The sequence below is a fragment of the Lygodium microphyllum genome, chromosome 11 (genome assembly GCF_053477565.2).
Source record: "Lygodium microphyllum isolate KBCC chromosome 11, Lygodium_microphyllum_v1.1.10, whole genome shotgun sequence".
Taxonomy (NCBI): Eukaryota; Viridiplantae; Streptophyta; class Polypodiopsida; order Schizaeales; family Lygodiaceae; genus Lygodium; species Lygodium microphyllum.
Window position 1 is genome coordinate 73093641 of NC_141145.1, and position 22451 is coordinate 73116091.

The 22451-nt window shown below is 38.3% G+C and overlaps 1 protein-coding gene across 1 annotated transcript in view; it reads right to left on the bottom strand.

Moving 5' to 3' along the window:
- Positions 1–17325: 17325 nt before the first annotated feature.
- LOC148028958 (small multi-drug export protein) overlaps positions 17326–22451 on the bottom strand; it is a 62527-nt gene continuing 57401 nt past the window's right edge. The window contains exon 3 of the mRNA XM_087687728.1: positions 17326–17928. Coding sequence (XP_087543854.1) covers positions 17523–17928 — 406 coding nt within the window. The 3' untranslated portion in view covers positions 17326–17522. The remainder of the gene's footprint in view (positions 17929–22451) is intronic.

Genomic DNA, 22451 nt, shown 5'->3' on the forward strand with positions numbered 1-22451 from the left:
ATACTCCAATGCATTTATCTCCTCTATCTTCACGCTAGACTTAGGTACAATCTCAGTGAACTTTCATTTTCCTGAACTTTTCCCTTACCTTTCTCATTGCGCTTATTATCATTGCATATTTTACAGCACTGTGACCTTGCTAGGCACAATAGTGATGTGTCAAAGAGGACTTATGACCAGGGACTTACTATGAGATTTCCTACAAAACTAAGACTTACCCCTGTTGGACTGTGAATCTTTACCTTAGGCTTATTCACTTCTTCTATAAGTAAAGCACTCTCTACATCACTACATTTAAAACCATCTTCATGAGGATTAGCACTTATTGCAATACCAAATGTGTCCCATGACTCTCGTAGTGTGATAAGCAAGAAGAAAGACTTTATATTATCTTCAAACTAAATGCCCTTTAAGAGAAGCCGACTAAAAATAGGGTGGGACTCATTCAAACGAGTAGACATAGAGGTGCCCTCCTTCATGTGAAGGTTCACAAGCTTCTTCAACCAATATAATTGAGATGTAGGACTCTGCTTGTCATAAAGATCACATATTGTTTTTCATAAATCATATACACCACAATCAATTGAAATAACATTGAAGTGTACTCACTTGAACAAGGACAATATAATAATAGACTTGTATAACTCATCAAGCTCATCCCAATCATATTTATTCCAATTTTCTTGCTTTATGTCCTTGGCTTTCAATTGTCTAGCTTGCTTCTTTTACACTCATACCTGCCATATTTGTGCTTTCCAATACTGGAAGTTATTACCATCCAACTTCTTGACGTTGAAAATAGTAGTGTTATTGGAAGCATTTTGAAGTACTTGCCATTATGTCTACAATAAGAATTGCAAAGTACAAGAGTATGGCTACCATAATTACAACAAAACAGCCCCTGAACTAAACCAAAAGTAAGGACAAGAACTAGGAAACTAAAGAGTATATAGTTGCCCATAACTAGTAGACACTAGAGTGCTTAAACAAAGCGTTTATTCTTAAAGAAACGGCTCATTAACAATTTTCGACATTATTATCCATAAAACTATAATAAATGACTATGTATTTGTAGGCAAACAACCAAAGAAGTAAGCTCCCATTGTTAGAAATATCTGTGTAGCAATGGAAATATATAAAATACAACTAGTAGTATAGCAACCTAATGCCACGAACTATCAAAATATATAGGTTTCAAATACATAGATGCATATAACAATGCATACCAAACATGTATCCACAACTGACAATTGACTAGCAATGGTAGGCGTAAGGTATCAAAGTGCTCACAAGCAAATCAGCCCCCTGTCATGAATCTCTGCAATGAACAATGTAGCATAAACCAAAAGAGCATAAAGAGTCTCCCATTGACTTAAGGAACCAAGCTCTGCAATGGTAATACAAAATTCTCCCACTAGAAGTTAAAACATATTCAAGACTCAACGCATCAAGCACATAATATCCGTGAAGGCCCAAACATGTCAATGATATGTCCAAAAGCATATACATTCAATATGTCTTCAACCTGCAAGTGAAAAATCGCTAAAGAAAATGCCTAACAACAAATGCATCAAATGAAGCTCAAATCAAAGCTTCAAAGGTCACCATAAAAATATCAAAGTATAAATATCAATGTCGTGCATCAATATAAGCATATGGAAAACTTGAATAGCATGTAGATATGTAATATATAAAGCTATGTAACCTATAAGCTTGCTATCCAAACAAGAACTAATGCACAGAATCAAACCTTTGAGCGCTTAAATCTATAGCTCTCATTGCACTCTTTGTTTCTAGTTATAGAACACCTCAATTTGATATCGTGTGAAAGTTATGGCCAAAATACGAAAGTGTTGTCAAGGTGCCATATCTGTCCATGACTTTTGTAGCATGCTCTATATCCACTCAAAACGGATAGAATACCTACTCCTCACATCAATAAGCACTCAACAAGGCTTGACTAAACCTTGGGAAGCTCATCAACTAGCCTAGAATAAGTATTGAAGGTAGGGAAGCCAATGCATACCTCAAATGGACTGAAATGGGATGCTATGAAAGCTATACATCAAGATCTATCCCCAAGATAAATCCAATGTCGATGAAACTACTTGAATGCCCACTCTAATACCAATTGAAAGTGGATCAAGAGTGGAATTACAAGTAGAAGTAAGAAAAGCAAGAGCTATGGAGGTTCAACCAAGAGAGAGACTAGTGTGTGGAAACTCCAACAGTCATGATGTGTAACCTGCCTTCCCTTATTCTATTGTCATCTAAAGGATAAAGAATAAAGTGACAATGACAAGTGGCCACCACTTGCAGTATACAAGTATGCAAGTGGTAAGTACAAGTTAATATTTAGTTAAGCATATGTGGCCTTTAACCTCCAACACTTTCAACTAGTTTCTATAGTGTACTACGAAGAATGTTGCAATCAAGGGAGACAAGGTTTCCTTATTGTGTGCTAAAAGACTCATGTTTGGCTCGAGTTACCAATGAAGGTATTATCATCTTGTTACATTGCTTCATGTAGCTATTAGTAGGAAGGGATATTACATTAGTGTGACAATGCTTTTTGAGTATGCCAATATCTTGTCAAGATATTTAGTCAAGATTATAATGAATTAAGGAATAAATATCTCTTGATAACTTTTAAAATCAATCATGCCACTTGTTTGCTTTGAGTCTTATATGAAAATCTATAAGTTGAACACCATCTATATGTTGCAAATTAACATTAAAGCCACAAATTAATTAATGTCTTCTTGTTGTCAATGCTAAAGCCCTTTTTATATGAAAATAAAACACACCAAAAAGCTACTCGATGAGCTATGGAGAGAGGCAATGACTAGGGTTTTTCTCTATTGAATGTGATGATATACACCACTCTTAAACATCTAGTCTACTGTAATCTAAACCTTCCTTTAAGGGGACTCAATTCAAGGGGTTACAAGAGCAAAAATGGGAAAGAATATGCTAGGAAAGAGCAAAAGAAATAACTTAGATCTCGAAAAATCACATCTTCACAAAAAAAGTGACTATGTAACCAAAATACATCATTTCTCACCAAAGCTAAGGTACCTCGAGACAACATGAGACAAGCCTAATCAAGAAACAACCAATGGAAAAATGGGTTGTATTCCCATTCTAGTTATCTCTATCTAGAATATCAATCCTTGCTTTGAGACGCCACGTATTGGCACAAATATGTAGCCTAACAAAGGACATTCATTTCTCGACAATGACCATGGCTATAAAGTGAAGCACAAACATGCAGCCTAACAAAGGACATTCATTTCTCAACAATGACCATGGCCAAGAAGTGTTACTTAGTTTAGGGGGTATCTCCAATCCCCATTCAAGTCTAGAGCAAGCTTACATGAAAACTCTTTCTTATAGCATCAACAACCTACTCTTTTTTTAGCATGTTGCACGAGTAATGCTAGAAATAAAGGTAGGTATAACATTGTTGGAAGAAAATATATTCCCATCATACCCTCTAAAGACACCAAAATGAAAAATCATGTAAAGTTCTCCTTCTAGGGAGGGATTTTCTTGGAATTCAAAATATAGGAAAAATCCATCTTCACCGAATGGAATTGACCTCTTAAAGTAGAGAGATCGTCGACTTTGATCCCAAAAGAAATGTCATATGAGCCTCCTCCCATCGTCCAATGGATAATGAACATGCTCATGGAACCTATTAGGAGCCAAACCTAGATACACTACCTAGAGGAAAAACTTCAAACACAAGAGATGACAAGGCAATCCATTTTCATATTGACTATATTGAGAAAGTTAGAAAACCTTATCAATGAGATGCATTTGGATTCTATCATGCATCTCCTACTAATGGTGAGTTTTGAAGCTTGGATTTTTCATAATTGGAAATCCAAAGATTGAATGCTCCAATGTACCCTCAATGGTTACTTCTATTCTTATTGAAGCAATCCAAGATGGCTAACATTTTATTCTCAAACAATGGTCCTCTAATTTTCCCCAAATTACATGGAACATGCTTGGGTGGAATTCTAATATATTCCACTCTTGTTCTACCCCTTCATTTGACAAATTTTTTGGATTTATGTGGAACTTCCTTTGCCATTGACTTACTCCAAGATGCTAATGGGTTCATGACAATGTAGAGAAACAATGAAAGCACAAATATCACATGTAATTTGGATCATGTTTCCAACCTTGGACAACTTAAATGTTTGCAATATTCAAACCCCTTCAATGTGCCAATGAGCCTTACATCCCCCTAAAATGTTGAATAATAGAACTTGAATGGCAAGGAAGAAATGGAAAAGGGGTTTGCTTAGACGAGTTTGATGAGGTTGAGGTTGTCCCATGCTCCCAAGAATCTTTATTAATAGCCTCCACCCAAACAAAACCCCACCTTTCATGAGGTTGACATGATTAATGGCCTTCATCCACTCCCCATACCATGTAGTCATAGAAGGCTCTCAAAGCACCTAAAGAATCATTACCTCACACTAACTATTTTGTGGCAATATTCTAATAGAGATGGATATTAAGCTTAAGGATGATCATGGCATTTGTTTTTGGAGATAAGACACACACCCAAGCTCCCATAGAGGGGGCCATCTTCCCTCCAGATATTAGTTTAGAGAGTGGAAAATGCACACACTAGCATATTCTCCTATGTGTAGATATGATAACTCACAAGCAAAATGAAGAACGAAGCATGATTGCCCTAGGACTCTCCTCCTCAACAACCGTGCCAAGGAGGAGGACCAACCAAGTGTTTTAAGTGGGCAAGATCCCAAACTTGCATGCACACACTATGTAAACAAATTGTCCAACCAAATGATGCAGTAGGGAGACCTAAACCCACAACATTAAAATTATGAGTCAAAATGCTAACCATTAGGCCATCATCTTTGGAATGTTATGTAATTTTTAGTAGGGAAAAAGAGACTAACCAATGGGAAGAAAACAAGTTTTAGATCTATGAGAAAATAAATTTCATATATTTGCATATGTAGTGTTAGATATGCTCAATGGCATCAATGATCCATGATTCTCAAAGTTGTAAGGTCCCCCATTATGAGGAGAGATCATGTGTGAGTCTAATGGTTGGGTCCTAAATTGTGTGTAAATTGAGGTTTGTAATTGAATGGCAAAGAGGTGACCTTTGTGTTTCTAGCATTTAGGTTAAATAGAGTTGTTAAGTTGGTAGCAACTCAAGGTTCATTGTATTGAGTTCTGAAGTGTGGAGTTATCTAGAACCCCTATTTTAGGGTTAGAGGGTCACAAAGAGGCCCTTGGTTGGGGGGTCTCAAGGGGGCTAGTGGCCCCCTTGACAAGGATTCAGGGGTAGCACCCTCAACCAAAGATAAAGGGAATATTGCTTAGCTAACTGGGGGAGATTCATAACATCGTAGGTCAAACAAGCCAACATGATCACCTTCCGGGTTTGTAAAAGGAAAACCCCTCGAAAGCCATCATCAGTCCAACTTTTACCCAGTCTAAGTTATTTAAGATCCTCACATATTATCTATCATTGCCATGTAAACTTCACATTCAAAGTGCACACGTGGATAGAGCCATCTTTGTATTAGAGAAGATTTGTCTAGCTTAGGCAACTCTAAGGAGTGAAGAGTACATGAAAGCCAAGGGCTTCAATAACAAAGAGGAGTGATCAACAGTTGCATGCGACTTTGGTGCATCAAGTAGTGGTGTTGTTATACCAACAATTCAAATATTAAGGATTCACCCACCAACCTTCAATGAAGGCAAGTTAGATGGTAAAGACTACACTTTGTGGAAGTTTAAAATTACAACTATCCTTGATTTTTATGAGCTCTTGGAGATGGTGCTCGGGATTGACCTAGAACCACAAACCCACCTTTGACCCATCAAATTTGATCCCTCCAAATTCATATATTCTACAAGTTTAGAACTAAAGGAATGTAGATACACTATGATCTTTAAAATGTAAAACCAAACAAGGATTTAAAATCCGAAGGATCAACTAGCAGGGGAGAAGTTTGGTGAAGGAGAGACAGTTGAAGAAAATGCTTGGATTAAGAATTTGCATGATGAGATGGGTGCACTCGAATACAAAAGACTAGCAAGGAGCTATCTTAGAGGCATCTTTTGATTTGTAATTGATCTTAATACTATATGTTAATGCAAAGCTAGGGTTGTTCCTCCACCAATAGTGGCAAAAAAAAAGAAGGATAGTAAGAAAAAGTTTCATGTAGAGTTCTTCTATTGTAAGAAGAAAGGACATGCAAGTACAAATTGTCATATCAAGAAGGCAAATGAGAAAAATGGCACCCTAAAAACTGAAGGAAATGACAAAGTGCAAAGTAGCTACAATGGACTAATGGATATTAGTGATAATGACATCTCCCCTCACCTAACCAACAAGAAAGGTTTATATATGTCTTGCAACCTCTACAAAAACCCATCACTATGGCTGAGAATGATGCAAAGTGCATCCTAAGGGCATAGGCACTTTTTTCTTTGTTATTGCAAATGGTGAAGTCAAAATGCTTTCAAATCTATTGTACAGTCCTAAGATTAAGAGAAATTTGTTATCAATTGCTTCCATAATTGATCTTAGCCATGAAGTAAGATTCACTAAGCTAGGTGCAAAGATTATCAACAATGCTGGAAAAGTTGTTAGCAAAGGAGAAAGAATGAATAGTCTGTATGAGCTAAGTGCTCTTACAACCACTATTGGAGTGTGGGCACAAATAAAATTTGGTATGAAATTTTTGGTCATATAGTATTTGTAGTATTAAAGAAGATGCATAAGTAAGGTATGGTTGCTCACCTACCTGCAATGGTTGAAATGAAGAAACCATGTGAAGCTTATATGATGGGCAAGCAACAAAGAGAGGCTTTTCCACAAGAAAGCAAGAACAAAGAGAAATCTCATCTAGAGTTGGTACATGTTGACTTGTGCAGTAAGATACCTACACAAGCCTTGGGGGGATCTTCTTATTTTATGTTGATCATCAATTGACTACAATGAGAAGATATGGGTGTACTTACTTCATGATAAGGCCCAATCTTTTGATGAGTTTAAAGAATGGCTAAAACTTATTGAGAATGAAACTAGGAAAAGTGTGAAGAAATTTAGAATAGATGGCAATAGTGAGTTCAACTCAAACTTTAAGGATTTTGAAGTCTTTTACAAGAGCAAAGAGATTAAGCTTCAATTGATGTCACCTCATACACCTTAGTAAAATGGTGTTGTTGAATAACAAAATGGCACCATTGCGGAAATGGCAAGGTGCATTCTTAAAGACAAGGGGTTTTAGATGTGAATATTATGTTTATGTACCCAAGGACAAGAGGAACAAGTTAAAATAAGAAAGCATGAAATGTATATTCTCAGGTTACATTGGTGAGCAAAAGGCTTAGAAATTGTATGACAAGAGACAAAGAAGATCATATTGAGCCATGCTATGGTGTTCAAGGAGCCACCACATATAGTGGAGGAAAAGACAAGCTCTTCCATTTTATCATCGAGCAAAGAAGTAGTCCACTATGTTGTTGTCCTAAGATCTATCCCTATCCTCAAGGAGGAGGAAGGATCACCTTTGGATGACGAGGAGAAATTTTATCGACCTATAATCACACCATTGAAAAATCCATTACTATGATGGTTGAAGTAGCCTATAATCACACCATTGAAAAAGCCATTGCTATGATGGTTGAAGTAGCTCTATGATCAAAATAATCATATGCCTACATCTATTGAAGAAAAGCCAAATGGATGAAGGAGGTCTTAGAGAATAGAGGAGCAAAGGAAGGCTTTTGTTCACATAGTCAATATGGCATAACTAACAATGGACCTTCTTGAGGCCAATATCCATGCTACCAAAATAGTGATAAAGGGAAAAAGCTACATTACATAGGTGAAGCTTGATTGATAATAATGGTTGGCATGAACATTACATCTATTTCTTATAGTGAATAGAAGCTTAGTATATCTAAGCCAGTCAAATCCTCACAGTCACGTCTATGTTAGAGATGAGAATCATCTTGTGCTTAGCACTTATGAGTGTTGGAAGATCTATTTTAAATCAAGTAACTTAAGACCCTAAAGGGGTCTAAAGACTTAGAAGGAGCTCAAAGGCTCAAAAGAGTCTTTATCCAAGAAACCTAATGGCTTGAAGGATTCTTGATCTAAAAGGGATTTGACTCCAAAGGGGTATCTAAGCTTAAAGGATTTTTGTAAATAAAGGAAATGAAAATAAAAGAATTCTTTTTGGAAAGCCATGTTTGATTGCTTTTGTATTATGCTTAAGGAATAGAAATGAAAGTGTAATGAGAGTGTTAAGGAAGCTTCTTTACATGTTTCACAACGTAGTAGCTCTATTTAGGACAAGCTAATGGGTGCATCATGAGGAAAGTGGATGGATGTAACATTGATTATATCCCAAGGATGGGTGGACCTGATAAGCCAGATAACTTTCAAAGTGCTACTAACTAGATAATGATCTAGGAATCAGGATTAGATCCTACATAAAACCCTTTTAAGGGAATGGAGGGTGACCATGCCATACCTTCATGACATGTAATTCATAAACCAAGTGTAATTTGGACATCTAGTATGAGCATCCATAGTTCAGAGTTACCTAATTGAGTTCTAGATATCTTAGTAAATCCTCTGACTTATTTTGATTAAGCTTTGGAGCACTTCCATGGTTAGGAAACTTAGCCTAGAATCCTAAATAATGGCATTGAGCCTTTTTATATATCATATAAGCCTTTGAGCTTTGGAGCACTTCCATGGTTAGGAAACTTAGCCTAGAAATAGCCTTTTTATATATCATATAATCCTTTGAGCTTAAATCAAAATATTATATATATACAGGTGCTTGGAAAGATATCCATGTTGTCTGAATAGCGTTTTGTTGGACGTGGTGTGACTATGGTCAACCATTGAAAGCTATCATGAAAGTCTTCTAGTAAAGGGAAGTAAATTTTCATTTTTTCCTCGATCAAAGGAGAAAGTTGTACGCTAAAGGACTGAAAATCATGGTCTATTGGAGAGAATGTGGTAAAATTTATTCGAGAATTCAATTTGAAGATAAGATATGTGCATTAAAGACTTGACAATATATCTTAGGACTTTGCATTCTTGATAACTTATGCTTTGTATTATATCCACAGGGTAATACCCATGAATAATAGTGTCGCTAAAATCTAAGAGAAGAAATATTTCCTATAGTAAATCAAGCCGCCTAACTTTAATGGTGAAGGCTCCAAGGGTATAAACCATTGCAAATGTCTAGATAAGGACTATGGAGGATTTTTTTTTCACAGTGAGAACAAATGCTACAAATTAGTTTATGATTGCCCATTTTCATGGTTAGGATTCTTGGACCTTGGACTATCAAATTGTAGTAACAAGTAGATACCTCCAACTCTCTTTTGGGTCAAAACTTATGAATTTTATCATTTGAGGTAGGCTTATCCTTGGAAGCCTATTAGCCAAAGTTTGATGACAATAACTTAGTAGGTGACTAGGTTTTGTTAGGGCTTAAATGTATCACTAGACACTTGCTTAGAATCTATGAATTCCATGTATAAATCAATGCATTAATAGTGCTATGTTCCTTTTTTCATGCTTAGCTCTTAATTCATGCATTTCCTTATACAAAGATTATACCATTTCACTAATATCAAGGCAAAATATTTCACATCCTTAGATTTCTTCCTTAGGTGTGATATATGTTGAAGAAAGGAATGAAATTTTTGATTTATTTCCTTTTTAAAAATTTTACAAAAGGAAGAATAGCAAGTCAAAGCTAAAATGGTAGAGCTAGAGGTTGAACATTGAGATTTGGCAAGCTGTCACCAATTTTGAGTTAAGTTTCCAAGGAGAGCTAGAATTGGGGATTTATCCTTCATTTTTTTAGTGAGTATGTCAAATCTCTAGGCTACTTGCTTCAATTTCATTTGAGTATTCCTCAACGTTCATCTAAGCTTGATCGATAACTTCTCTTGCATTGAATTGAGCTTTCAACTTTTGTTATTTGATTCAATTCCACTTAGGAAGATTCTATTTCAATCTCCTTTAAGATATGCTATCATGTTGATCAATTGTATCAATCTTTTCCTAAAATCTCATTTTCAAGTATTGACAAAGACAATGAAGGATCTGTTGGAATGGGTATGTTACTATGTTACTCAAATAAACCGAGTTCTCTCATGTAGTGCTCATAGTTAGTTCTCTCCACTCTTTTATCTATGAATCCATCAAGTATCACCTCAATTGTAGCACATATAAAGGCCACATTTTTTGGCACCCCACACACTATGCTACATGCACTCGCTCTTAGTTGGTTCTTTACTCTTCACTCCATTTTGTCATGAGTATTCTTGATGCTCACTTTGGGGTAACTCTTGTGTGATCTTCATCATTACTGAGTTGATTTTCATTTGTCTTCATCACTCTTATTTATGCTTTACATTGTCTTGTTACTAACTACATGATCTTAGTGATGTTGTTAACACATACACACACTCTCTCTTTCTCTTCCAACCTCTCTTGAGACCCCACAGTTTCAATATGCTATTAGAGCATCGAGCTTTCAGTTATGTATATGCAAGAGATTGGTTTGAGCTATCGCGTCTTGCTTTGTCATTGATTTACTTGTTCTTCTGCTTTAGACTTTAGATCATGCTATCATCCATCTCATTTTCCCTTCCTAATGCAACATGTATTGTGCCATCATCATAACTCACAATCTAATGCCTTACTAAGGCTACCACCTCCAAAATGTAGCACTAAGATCTTTTAAATCTTACAAGGCCCTAAACACCTCTTAAAAAGGTTAGCTACTTGATATTTCCTATGCATTGCTAGAGTTTGAATCAAGATTTCACCTACAGCACTCTTCTTGTTCATCACTCTTAAACCACTAAGTACACTAAGTAGTGACCTCATGGAAAACAAATTGTGAGCACAATACCTTTAGGGATGGGTGGTAATTCGTTGATTACAACTTACTTACAATAGTAACATTTATTAGAAAACTGAGAAATGCAAAACTACTTACAATCTTGGATAATGGACATCTTGTTGGCCCCAAAATCGGCGCCCCTTTTGGTATCTCTTTGACTTGATTAAAGAAGAAGTTGATGTACAATGGGATTCTCCCAATTCTTTTCAGTATTCCAACTCTCCTTGCTATCCAAAATGAGTAACAAGTCTTGAATCTGATTTTCCCCTTAATTCAGGCAGTCAATTGGCCTTCACACACTTTGATGGAGATGGAAAATGCCCCAAATTCATTGATTTGCTAGTCCCTCCACTTGAATTTGATTGAAAAGAGCTTCATCCCTGTTGAATCCAAGTCTTGGAGCTTCCAATTCCTAGCACGCTTCTTGAGGCTACTGTTAAACCCTAATTTCTGATGTTAGGATTTACAGCAGAGAAATCTGAAATTTCTCAGTCTCTGGTGATCTCAACATTGTAATCTTCGGAGCAAATCTATGGAAAGACTGGGAGATGAGAGAGAATGGGAGAGAAAATTCAGACTTTCTTCATGAAAAACTAAAGAAAATCAATCATTTACTATTGTTACCTTGTCTCAACGGCTTGTAGATGTAAAAAGCTGAAGAAAATCAATCATTTACTGCTACTGCCCTATCTCAATAGCTTGTAGATGCTGTCACATGTTATTGATTGGTCTTCTCCTATCCCTCACTGCCTTAGAATGTCCTCCAATGGCTGCAAATTTGACCAACGGCATCTCCTCTCTCTCTCTCTCTCTCCCTCCCTCTCTCTCTCTCTCTCTCTCTCTCTCTCTCTCTCTCTCTCTCTCTCTCTCTCTCTCTCTCTCTCTCTCTCTCTCTCTCTCTCTCTCTCTCTCTCTCTCTCTCTTTGTGTTTTCCAAGCTCAATGCATTAAAATGCATCTCCGGCCTCTAAAGACGGTTTTCAATCTTCCATGGGCATTGTTGAAAAGTTGCAGCCTTTTCAAATGTTTTTTTTAGCATTATCTATATTTAAATATTATTTTTTATATTTAAATATAAAAAATTAATCCAATAATTATTTCGATGTCTTTTTTTTACATACCAAGAGTTAAATTGCCTAGGCAACTTCCATTCTCGAGTGTCTCCGTGCTATCTTTCACCATTATATGGCCTAGGCCAACAAATGACACCGGATACCACCAAGTACCTATGCGGTATAACTTATAGCAACATTTGTCTTTGACATCTAGTGATTTTTCCAAATATGAAGCTCGTAAACTTACTCTAACCCTAGTTATATCTCAATTATGCAACATTTACTTAACCATGTGATTAAAAATTAATGCACATTTTAAGTGAGGTTTCAAAAATGCACGCCTCACTCTTAAAATCCTTGCAATCATCTCCGATAGCACTATCACATGCATCAAAAGCAAAACAGTGGATTGGAATTTCCACAAGACATCATAGTTAACACAACATTGCGCACTGTTGCTCAACCATTCCATATGCCCACCATCCAATCATAGCATAACACAATTTGAGCATAATCTGATTATAAATTGATCACTTGTTGATTTAAGAACTAATCATAAGCTACTACAAATGTGACCCCAAATTAATCACAAACTCAGTGCAAAAACTAACCAACAATCAATGCAAAAACTAATGCAAAACTAATCCCAAGAGTAACCATAAACTCAAGTTGATCAAAATTTGAGCTGAAACTAACCAAGACTTTTGTCTCAAAATTGAGGCAAATTCATGCCAAATTGATCATAAGCTTATGCAAAAGTATAGTTCCAGTACTCAGGTGAAACTCATACTCATCTGCATACATTTTATAGTGACTAGAATACTAAGTAGTGACCTCATGGCAAACAAACTATGAGCACAGTACCTTTCGAGATGGATGGTAGTTCCCTGATTACAACTTACTTACAACAATAACATTTATTACAAAACTGAGAAATGCAAAATAATTTAGAATCTTGGATAATGGACACCCTATTTTGGCCCCAAAACTAGCGGCCCTTTTGGTATTTCTTTAACCCAATTGAAGAAAAAGTTGATATACAATGGAGTTCTCCCAATTCCTTTTGATATTCCAACTCCCCTTGCTATCCAAAATAACTAGCAAGTCTTTAATTTGATATATCTCTTGATTCAGGTAGGTCAATTGACCTTCACCGACTTCGATGGAGATGGAAAATGCTCCAAATTCATTGATTTGCTGATTCCTTTGCTTAAATTTGTATAAAAACTGCTTCAACCCTATTGAATCCAAGACTTGGATCTTCCAATTTCTAACACGGTTCTCGAGACTGTTGTTTAACCCTAATTTCTGCAAATTAGAATTTACAACAGAGAAATATGAAATTTCTCAGCCTTTGGTGATCTCAATGTTGTAATCTTCGAAACAAGGCTGTGGAAAGGTTGGGAGATGAGAGAGAATGCGGAGAAGAGAGAATTTAGACTTTCTTCGTGAAGAACTAAAGAAAATTAATCATTTACTGATATTGCGCTATCTAACCACCTTGTAGATGCAAAGAATTGAAGAAAATCATCAATCATTCATTACTATTGCCATGTCTCAATAACTTGTAGACGATGTCACCTAACTATTGATTGGTCTTCTCCCGCTCCTAGCTGCCTCAAAAGATTCTTCGATGGCTACAAATCAAACCAACAACATCTCCTCCCTCTCTCTTACAAGTTGAATGCACTAAAATGCCTCTCTAGCCTTTGATTACGTTTTTCAATCTGCCATGGGCATTTCTGACAAGTAGCAACCTTCCTAAATGGTTTTTCTAATATTATCCACAATTAAATATTAATCTTTAATCTTTAAATACTAAAACTTAATCAATAAGTATTTCAGTGTCTTTAAAAAATATATGATTTTCTAATTATTAAACTAGCTAGGAAACTTCCATTCCAAAATGTCTCTATGTCATCTTTGACTATTAGATTAGCATTGGGTACTATTAAACACCACTTCTCTAATATCACTAAGTGACACTTATGGTGACTAAATGCTAGACCAACAACTGGCACTAGATACCACCAAGTACCTACCCCCAATTACACCTCACATGTGTAATATTTAGTCAACCATGTGATAAAAAATTAATCCACATGTTAAGTAATATTTCAAAAATACATGTTCTCGTGATAGGAAGTGTTATTTGAGAGGATCAATTTATAGCCTCCTTATAAATATCTAACATTCATCTTGAGGAGTGCTTTATGATTGGCACTTCTTAGGTGTATTCTTGGAATGTGGTTTTGCTTCTTTAATATTATGTGGTCTATGGGCCATTGCATGTGATTGAAGACTACTGGATGGCCTTCTTGGAGGTTTAAACGTCTCTTTGTTGAACTATCATGAACATTAGAGAGAAACCACTAGTCAAGAGTTGTCTTTTCATCCCATGCCTTGTCATTGAGAAGTCTTTTTACTATCTTTGAGGCACATCTAGTACATGTGTAGCATGGGACATCTATCGTTCCCACACTTTGTCGACTTATTCATATCATTGTGATCTCTACTACTCACTTTAGTCAGTGAGTATCAAGAAGGGTATTAGAAATGTATATTCTACTCTACAAAGTATCATTGGGGTCCCTCTCATGAGTCACTCATAGTGATTCCTCATCAACGATTATCCATAGTGATTCCTCTCATGTGGGTACCCTATTTGGCACCCCACATGTTGTGTGCTAAACTCATTATTTACTCACTTTTGGTTAGTACTTTACTCTTGGCTCCAAGTTGTTATGAGTTTTCTTGGTGGCTCTCTTTATGGTAATTCTTGTATGATTTTCAGTATTATTGAGCTACTTTTCATTTTTCCTCATTATTCTTACTTATGATCTTCATTATCGTTATTAAGTGCATCACCTTGTAATGTTGTAAACACACTCTCTTGTTACATTATCTTGTTGCTAAGTGTATCACCTTGTGATGTTGCAAACACACACACACACACACACACACACTCTCTCTCTCTCTCTCTCTCCCAACCTCTGAGCCCACCACACTTCCAACATGATCTATGTAATAAGATTTTTTGAGGGGAAATTAGCTTCACATCTCCACTTAATACCCCTACTCCACCATTTCATCGAATTTTGAAGTTGGAGAACCATCAAGAGCAAAGATAATAAGAGTCCAAGTGATCATATACACTCTTTGGTGACCATAAGGAAAAAGATAGATCTTCTATCAATGAGAGATTTAATAATGGTGATGATTGATTTGGTAAGGAAGGCTACACTTCTCTACAAAAGATTCAAAATGGTGATAACATCTTTTTATGGATCATCTTATGCCACTCACATACCATGTGTAGTGGAGAATCAAAACTGTAATAGTGGAGATGATTTTTAGTATGGGAACTTTCAACATAGACATATTTTCAATTATCACCATATTACTCATGATTGATATGAAGAAAGACATCGAAGGGAAAGAATAAATACTAGGTCATACCTTGACAAAGAATATAAAGATAAGATTGCAAGCAACCTATCGAGTGTTTTACTCCTCCTTTGGAGCTTAAAGAATGAATGGTTCAACAAATTAGAGATTTATTTAGTGGAGATACATGGAAAAGAAGGGACACATTTTTCTAGCATGGGACAACAAAATGAAAATGACAAAGGAATTTTGTATCTCCACTTGCAATTGAAGAAATGGTGAGAAGATAATAGTCTACAAGGAAAGGAATATAGTGTGAGTCATTAACTCAACTTGTTCTTACATTTTCCAATGTATGTGAATGGAATTTCACATTTGACTAAAATCAACCAGTGTATTTTTGGATTGCAACCATTGTATCTTGGAAGTAATAGCCATGAACCCTTTTGCTTTATGTGAGGCTACTCAATTGGTTGAGATGTATGGACAGAAATATAAGAAGAATATGCTTCAATCTCGACCCAAAATAGTAAGTATCTTAATGTTCAACCATTTCAAACCAATAAGAAGCAATGATATTCAACCAAGGAATACTTAAACCTAATGAAATGTGTGGTAGAATCTCTATTTCAACCTTCAATAAGATTCTCGTTTATACTTCAAATACCAATTTCAAGTTGATTGTTGATCCAAAAAACTATGTCCAAAGAATGGATTTTGTATGGAAACCACTCCCAATCCTTAGGCAAACACCTACCAAGTGGCAAGTTCAAGAAAATCCATTGTAAGATGTATATTATAAACACAATGAGAAGTGTTCACTAACTCACAAGGATATATACAAGGCAAGGAACACTAAAATCAACATGATTATTGATGAATAAGATGAGGAAAACAAGACAAGTCACTGCTTGTCAAGGCTTCCCTAGCAATGAGAAAGGCATGAGCAAGTGGAGTGCCCTAATGAGTACTATGATCCAATGGAGGGTTTTCCTTTTAATCATGAAGTTGCACTAATGGCAAGGGAGTAACTTGATTGTGTTTTGTGTGTGTGTGTGTGTTGTAAGGGGGGGGGGGGGGGGGGGGGGGGGGGGGAGAGAGAGAGAGAGAGTTCTTGCACGCGATGGCGTAGAGCCACCGTGTATCTTGTAATCATGTAAACTTGTACTTTTTTTCGTAATTAATACAATTACCTTTTATGGGAAAAAAAGAGAGAGATTGCCTTTAAAGTAACAGCCTAATGTAGTCATTGGTCTACAATTGTACTCTAGGGCGTTTGACACATTGTCTAGCATCACAAGGGAAAATGTGAAAGGACGCTTCCCAACCTTTGAGCCCAAGTCTGCAGGTTAAAAGGCCAATACAGACACCCGCTAGTTACTGAACTAATCAACATCACAAAAAAATGGTTTGTGGCTTGTAACTTATTTGACTTGCAAAGCAAACATATCACTGTTGGTTTGTTAAAAACAGAAGGGTCTTTAGTTTGTTTGCACGGATGCATCCTTTTTGTTCCTACTACTGTGATAGTAGCGTTTCGTGTTAATGCTTTGGATAGCGGTGCAAGGAGTCTGAGAGAATCGTGGACTCTACTTGGAAAAGGTGAAAACACAGAGGCCTAAACACTTCTTTCTGGTGTATGAGTACCACGAAAAGTTTTGAGAAGTCTTCTACCAAAAGATCAGACATAGTGTCATTAAAGGTGAAGGTTTTTAAGGTGGATCTCAAAGTGGGAGTGTGAAGCTGTACTACTATCAACTGTAGATATGAGGTCCAATTTCACAATTTGCGGAAGGATGATTCTCGTGCAAGATTTGTGTATCATACAACAAGATTTGTGGTGATTGTCTAATGTTGTGCAAGCAAGTGCCAACAACTTTACACTCCAAAATTTGTTGCAGCAGATATAAAGAAAGTTGAAACTCAAAACAATTGAATGATTAAACAACTAACTGGTTACTTCATGGTCGTATTGTTCTCACTTGAATTTATCAGACTGGCGCGTCTTAAGATCACTCTTTTGCAAGAGAACCGATCAGAGACCATAACATCCTATTTGCTTGACTCAAGGTACTGTAAAGACCTCCAGATACCCTCAAAGATGCTGGGAGAAGAGCAGAGTTTTTCTATCATTTTTTATTCTTCAGCAAGGCCCTCAAAAAGCTCCACATGAATGTAGAAACCAGGAAAAGGCCAATACCCACAAGTACAGCATACTTAACCCCCAGATTCAACAACAGGTTCACAAGGAGTCCTGCCATGACAACTCCAAAAAAATTAGCAGACATGGCATCCCAAAACGGCATACCTAAAACTGAGGCAGCCATTGCTCCAGTCCATGCCCCTGTTCCAGGGAATGGAACTGCAACAAACAGCATCAAACCTAGCCATTCAAACTCCTGTATGGGTTCAGCTTTCCTCCTGGTGGATTCAAACAACCTGTTAACAATCTTCTTGGCAGTTGAACTTCTGTCTGATAGAAATGTTGCCAGCGTTTCCATATATAATATGATAAGAGGTACTGGAACCATATTGCTGCACCAAAATGATACAATGTATGAGGTGACATTTGTCTGAATAAGCCCCTCCCAATCTCTCCCTACCGACTCCCTTTTTCTGATTGCAGCTTCCAAATGATGAAATGCATAGTGACATTTGTCTGAATAAGAGACTCCCCTTGTAGCTCAGGCCATGCTGTACCTATGATAAACCTTCCAGGATAATAATGGGTGCACCCTACTAAGAAAATGAAACCCTTGAGGTGCCCAAATGATCCTGTTAAACTCCTATCATTGTTTGATGATGTATTTAGTGTAGGGACTTTTTGTGTTTTGATACAAAGTTTTACTATAAGTATTTGTGCTGTTTAACTAATAGGTGCCCATTGGATTTTGTATACATACCAAAACTGATCATGTAGAACTTTGGAAGTGAATTTGTTGCATGACAACATATTGGCTTGTTAGCCTCAGCATGTATGTTGAGTAAACAGTTCACTACTCCAGAGTATTTCCCTAAAGGTGTGAAGATGAGTTAGTGCAGTAGTGCCATGATGGGTTTTAACAAAGCATATGCTACTCATTTAAGGTGTTTTAGGGGTTCTCTAAGGAAGTGCAGAAACACGCATGCGCGTGCCCCTGTGTGTGTGTGAATCTCTCTCTCTCTCTCTCTCTCTCTCTCTCTCTCTCTCTTAATGGGTGGTTTATATTAATTATGAAAAAATTTACATGATAATAGGATTACAAAGTGGCTCTAGGCCATCATATATAAACCAGTCACAATGGATTTAACAAGAAGTCTCCTAGCATTGCAAAAGGATGGGGCCGCCGAGGATCAGCCGTGAGGAGGAAGATCCATCTACAAGGTGGGAGGTAGAACTTGAATACTTGCAATCCCACAGAGTAATCACCCAACCATCAACATCAAAGGCCAATAGGGTTGGTGGATCACGTGCAGGTGGTTGTCGTTGCAACTTCTTGGGAGGCTCTGGATCCTTGGGAGTAGTAGAAACTAAAGCAATTTGCACAACTTGACAACACGAATAATAGTGGAGAGGGTCCGATGATGAAGAAGGGCCAGCAAGTACTGTAGGCACGGAGGCTTCCTTGGCTTTTCCTTTAGTGCATCCATCCTTGGGTCCCCAGATCTAAGGAAGGAGCAGGTGGCTACGGTTTTGAGTGATTCCATTTAATAATTTTATCGCTCAGCAAGATGGGGGGGTGTGTTTTGCTCTTTATCCATAGGCTGGTCCACCAAGGTAGTCTTTCTATCTAGACACTCTATGAAGAAGTGACCCAATTGACCACAAGAGAAACAGTGTCCGGCAAAAGTACCCCACTTGAAGTGAAATCAAAGAGGCCGCATACCATTGCGATTGCGGCACAACCAATTGGACCTCTTTTTAGTTGTATTCCAAAGCATGCACATCTTGTTTCTACTGGTTGTCTTCAAACTAGGGGGTACCAACATGCGACTGACAATAGCCATAGCATCCTTCAGGAGGGCCCAATAACCAGCCAGGCATTGCTCCACTTCCACCCATACCGGATATGCCTACTTGAGTAGACATTGAAAATCTGCCATTGGACGTCAAGAAACAATATGCATCAGACTGTTTATCAAAGAAGTATGGCTGCTGACGGAGAAGAAAGTCCCGAGCTGAGAGAGAGCGAAGCACTACCTCATAGAAGCCATGCAGACCAATGAAAATCTCCTCCACACCATTAGTTTGAAGAAGAGATACCAGCCACCGATGGATCCTAGTGAGGGTAGGAATCTGGCCTGTAAAGAAGAGAACAAAAACTTGCTCATGAAAGGCAAAAAAGGAGTGAAGAACCTCATGGGTTTTCACCTGTGCCTCCAAAATCTCTTCCTCTATGCACCTCTCCAAGTATCAAACCAGCCAAAACCATGGAAATAATCTGTTATCATAGTAATCCTTGCACATGGACTACACAACCACGAATGCCCAAGGCTGAGTCAAAAATGAAAGCATTGTGAGTCCGCTAAATGTGCCAAAGATTAGTCCATCACATAAAATGAAAAAGACAAGTATGATGGGGGTTTTCATCCCATTAAATGAAAAAGACAAGGATGATGGGGCTGTAAAGTGGCCATGGACAGCATCTTACCCAAAACCCAAGAACACTTGGCCACCCATTAGCGTGCCACAAAGGTCCATATTCAGGAAATCAACTTTGAAGTTCCAAATTTGTCTCGCAATTGGGCAAGAGATAAAAAGATGAGCAAGGGTCTCATCACATGTAGTATAGAAGATATCTACCACGGAGATCTTCGACCATGCAACACATCCCTTGTAGAACGACCCCCCATAAGAAGCCTCCATATAAAAACTTCCCTTGATAGGAAAGCTTGGACTTCCATAGTTGAAGCAATCAATCATGCCACTTAGCTCTACTATCATGATGGACCAAACTTCGTTTGCTTTTTCAGTGACCCATCTCTTATCCTCAACCATTTTATGGCAAATCTGATTGGTTGATGGCTTCATAAAATACTCCGATTTTACAAAATCCCAATCCAACCACATGGATAAAGGCTGAAAAGCAAACAAAGGGGAAAACTATTGAAGCTGGTCCACCTACTCACAAATACAACAACAAGAATAACCCTGAGATTGACCCACAACAACAGCATCTTGTACAAGCTTCAAAACCAAACCTACCGTTTGATTGAACTTATCCCTCTCCATGTGCTTCTCATGCCAATCAACCAACCTAGATATGGCCAAAACCTCAGCTTGCAAAGAATTAGCTTTCTTTCTAGAAGCAAGGGATGCCTAGCAATGAAGCAAAGAATCTCTTGCCATGAGGTAGGTGGGAAAGCAAAAAAGACTGTGAAGTTTTGAGTGGTTTGTTGTGAGTGGTTATCGGGAAGCATGAAGATCTTCAGCAACAGAAGAGTGTAGACGAGTGAGAGTGACAAAGAGAGAGTACGATATGATTTGGGTACACCAACCATGTGTTGCTACACAAAGAATTGTTAGCGGATCAAAGACTGGCCGTACAGTTGGACTGCCACGTGGCAGTCCCACCTGTACCAGTACAGTCGGCTGCATTTAATGCAGCCGACCTGCCATTTATGATCGCCCAGATTCTGGCTATTTATAGCCGAGTTTTCAGCAGTCTGCCGACACACTTCTGTACGCAGATTCCAGGCTGGAGATACGTGCAGATTCCGTCTCTGTTCGCAGATTTCAGACAGGAGATCGTGCAGACTGCAGCGGACTTCGAGGTGAACAGCAGGTTGCATCATCGAGGTGGAGACATGCAGTCCAGCGCACTGTGCCCGTGTACGTATCTGCATATCTTTGTATACAGCACACTTTATATAGCAGATCTTCATCTTTCACTGTCTCTTTCTCTCTCTTCTCTCTGCGTTCTCTCTCTCTCAGTCCTACGCTTCCGCACCGCTGCACCCTAACATGGTATCAGAGCAGTGTAGAAGGGCTGACTGAGTGAAGAACCAACCTGAAGAAGAGTTTCCATCGTGACACAAGGCTATGTTTCCAGCGTTCGAGGGCGAGCAGGAGGGCTGCGCCTCGGAACAAGGCTAAAGCGAGCATGGGCGCGCGGGAAAGGAGTCCAGGTGGTGGATTTGCTGCTGTTTGACGAGGAGGAAGTTTGAGTTTTCAGCTTTCAAGTGCAGGTTTTGCTTTTTCAACGCCTCTGGCGGGTGAAGAAGTTTCGGGACGCGGAAGAGCCCTAGCAGGCTGCGTTTTCACAGTCAGAGGGGGCTGCTTTTGCGTTTGTAAAGGCATTATAGGTGAAGATGTCTACAGAGATTGACTTGGAGTTCCAGATGATCATGGACCGGAAGGTGCCCGTCTTACCCGCTCTTCCCGCAGATCAGAAGCTCGATGGCGACAATTACCGCATTTGGCGCGTGATGATGTTGGCCATCCTTGAGTCCTACGATTTGGCGGAGCTTGTACAGGAGGAGATCGACCGGCCCTCGGTGAGAGATGAGTCCAAACTCTCTTCCGATGCTCCTGCGGAGTTGGCCAAAGCACAGTCTCACTGGGACAAACTGAATGCCCGGATTCGTTCCTTTCTTTTTCTGTCTTGTACTACAGCCGTGATAGCTCACATCGAGCACTTGACGGTGGCTTGGGAGATATGGCTGGAGCTTGATCAGATGTATAAGCGGATGACCAGGACCTTGTCCGTGAACAAGTCTTCTTCGTTGCGGGAGCACATCAACAAGCTGAGACAGCTTCAGATGCAAGTTCAGAATGCGGGGAAGCCGATTTTCTCCGAAGACATGGCGATCACACTCTTGTCCCAGTTGCCGCCATGATTCTTATTGCTTCGGGGGGCGAGAGTCCACTCTTCGGTGGGAAGAGTTGGTTCCTATGGTCTTGGACCAAGAGGAACAACTGAAGTGACAGAATGCTTCCAAGTCGGAGGCACTAACAGGTCAAGCCTCTCAGAAGAAGGGGAAGGACCAAAAGAAGAAGAAGGGGATAACAAGTCAAAGAAGGACAAGGACAAAGACAAAGAATCCACATGTCATATTTGTGGAAAGACTGGCTATTG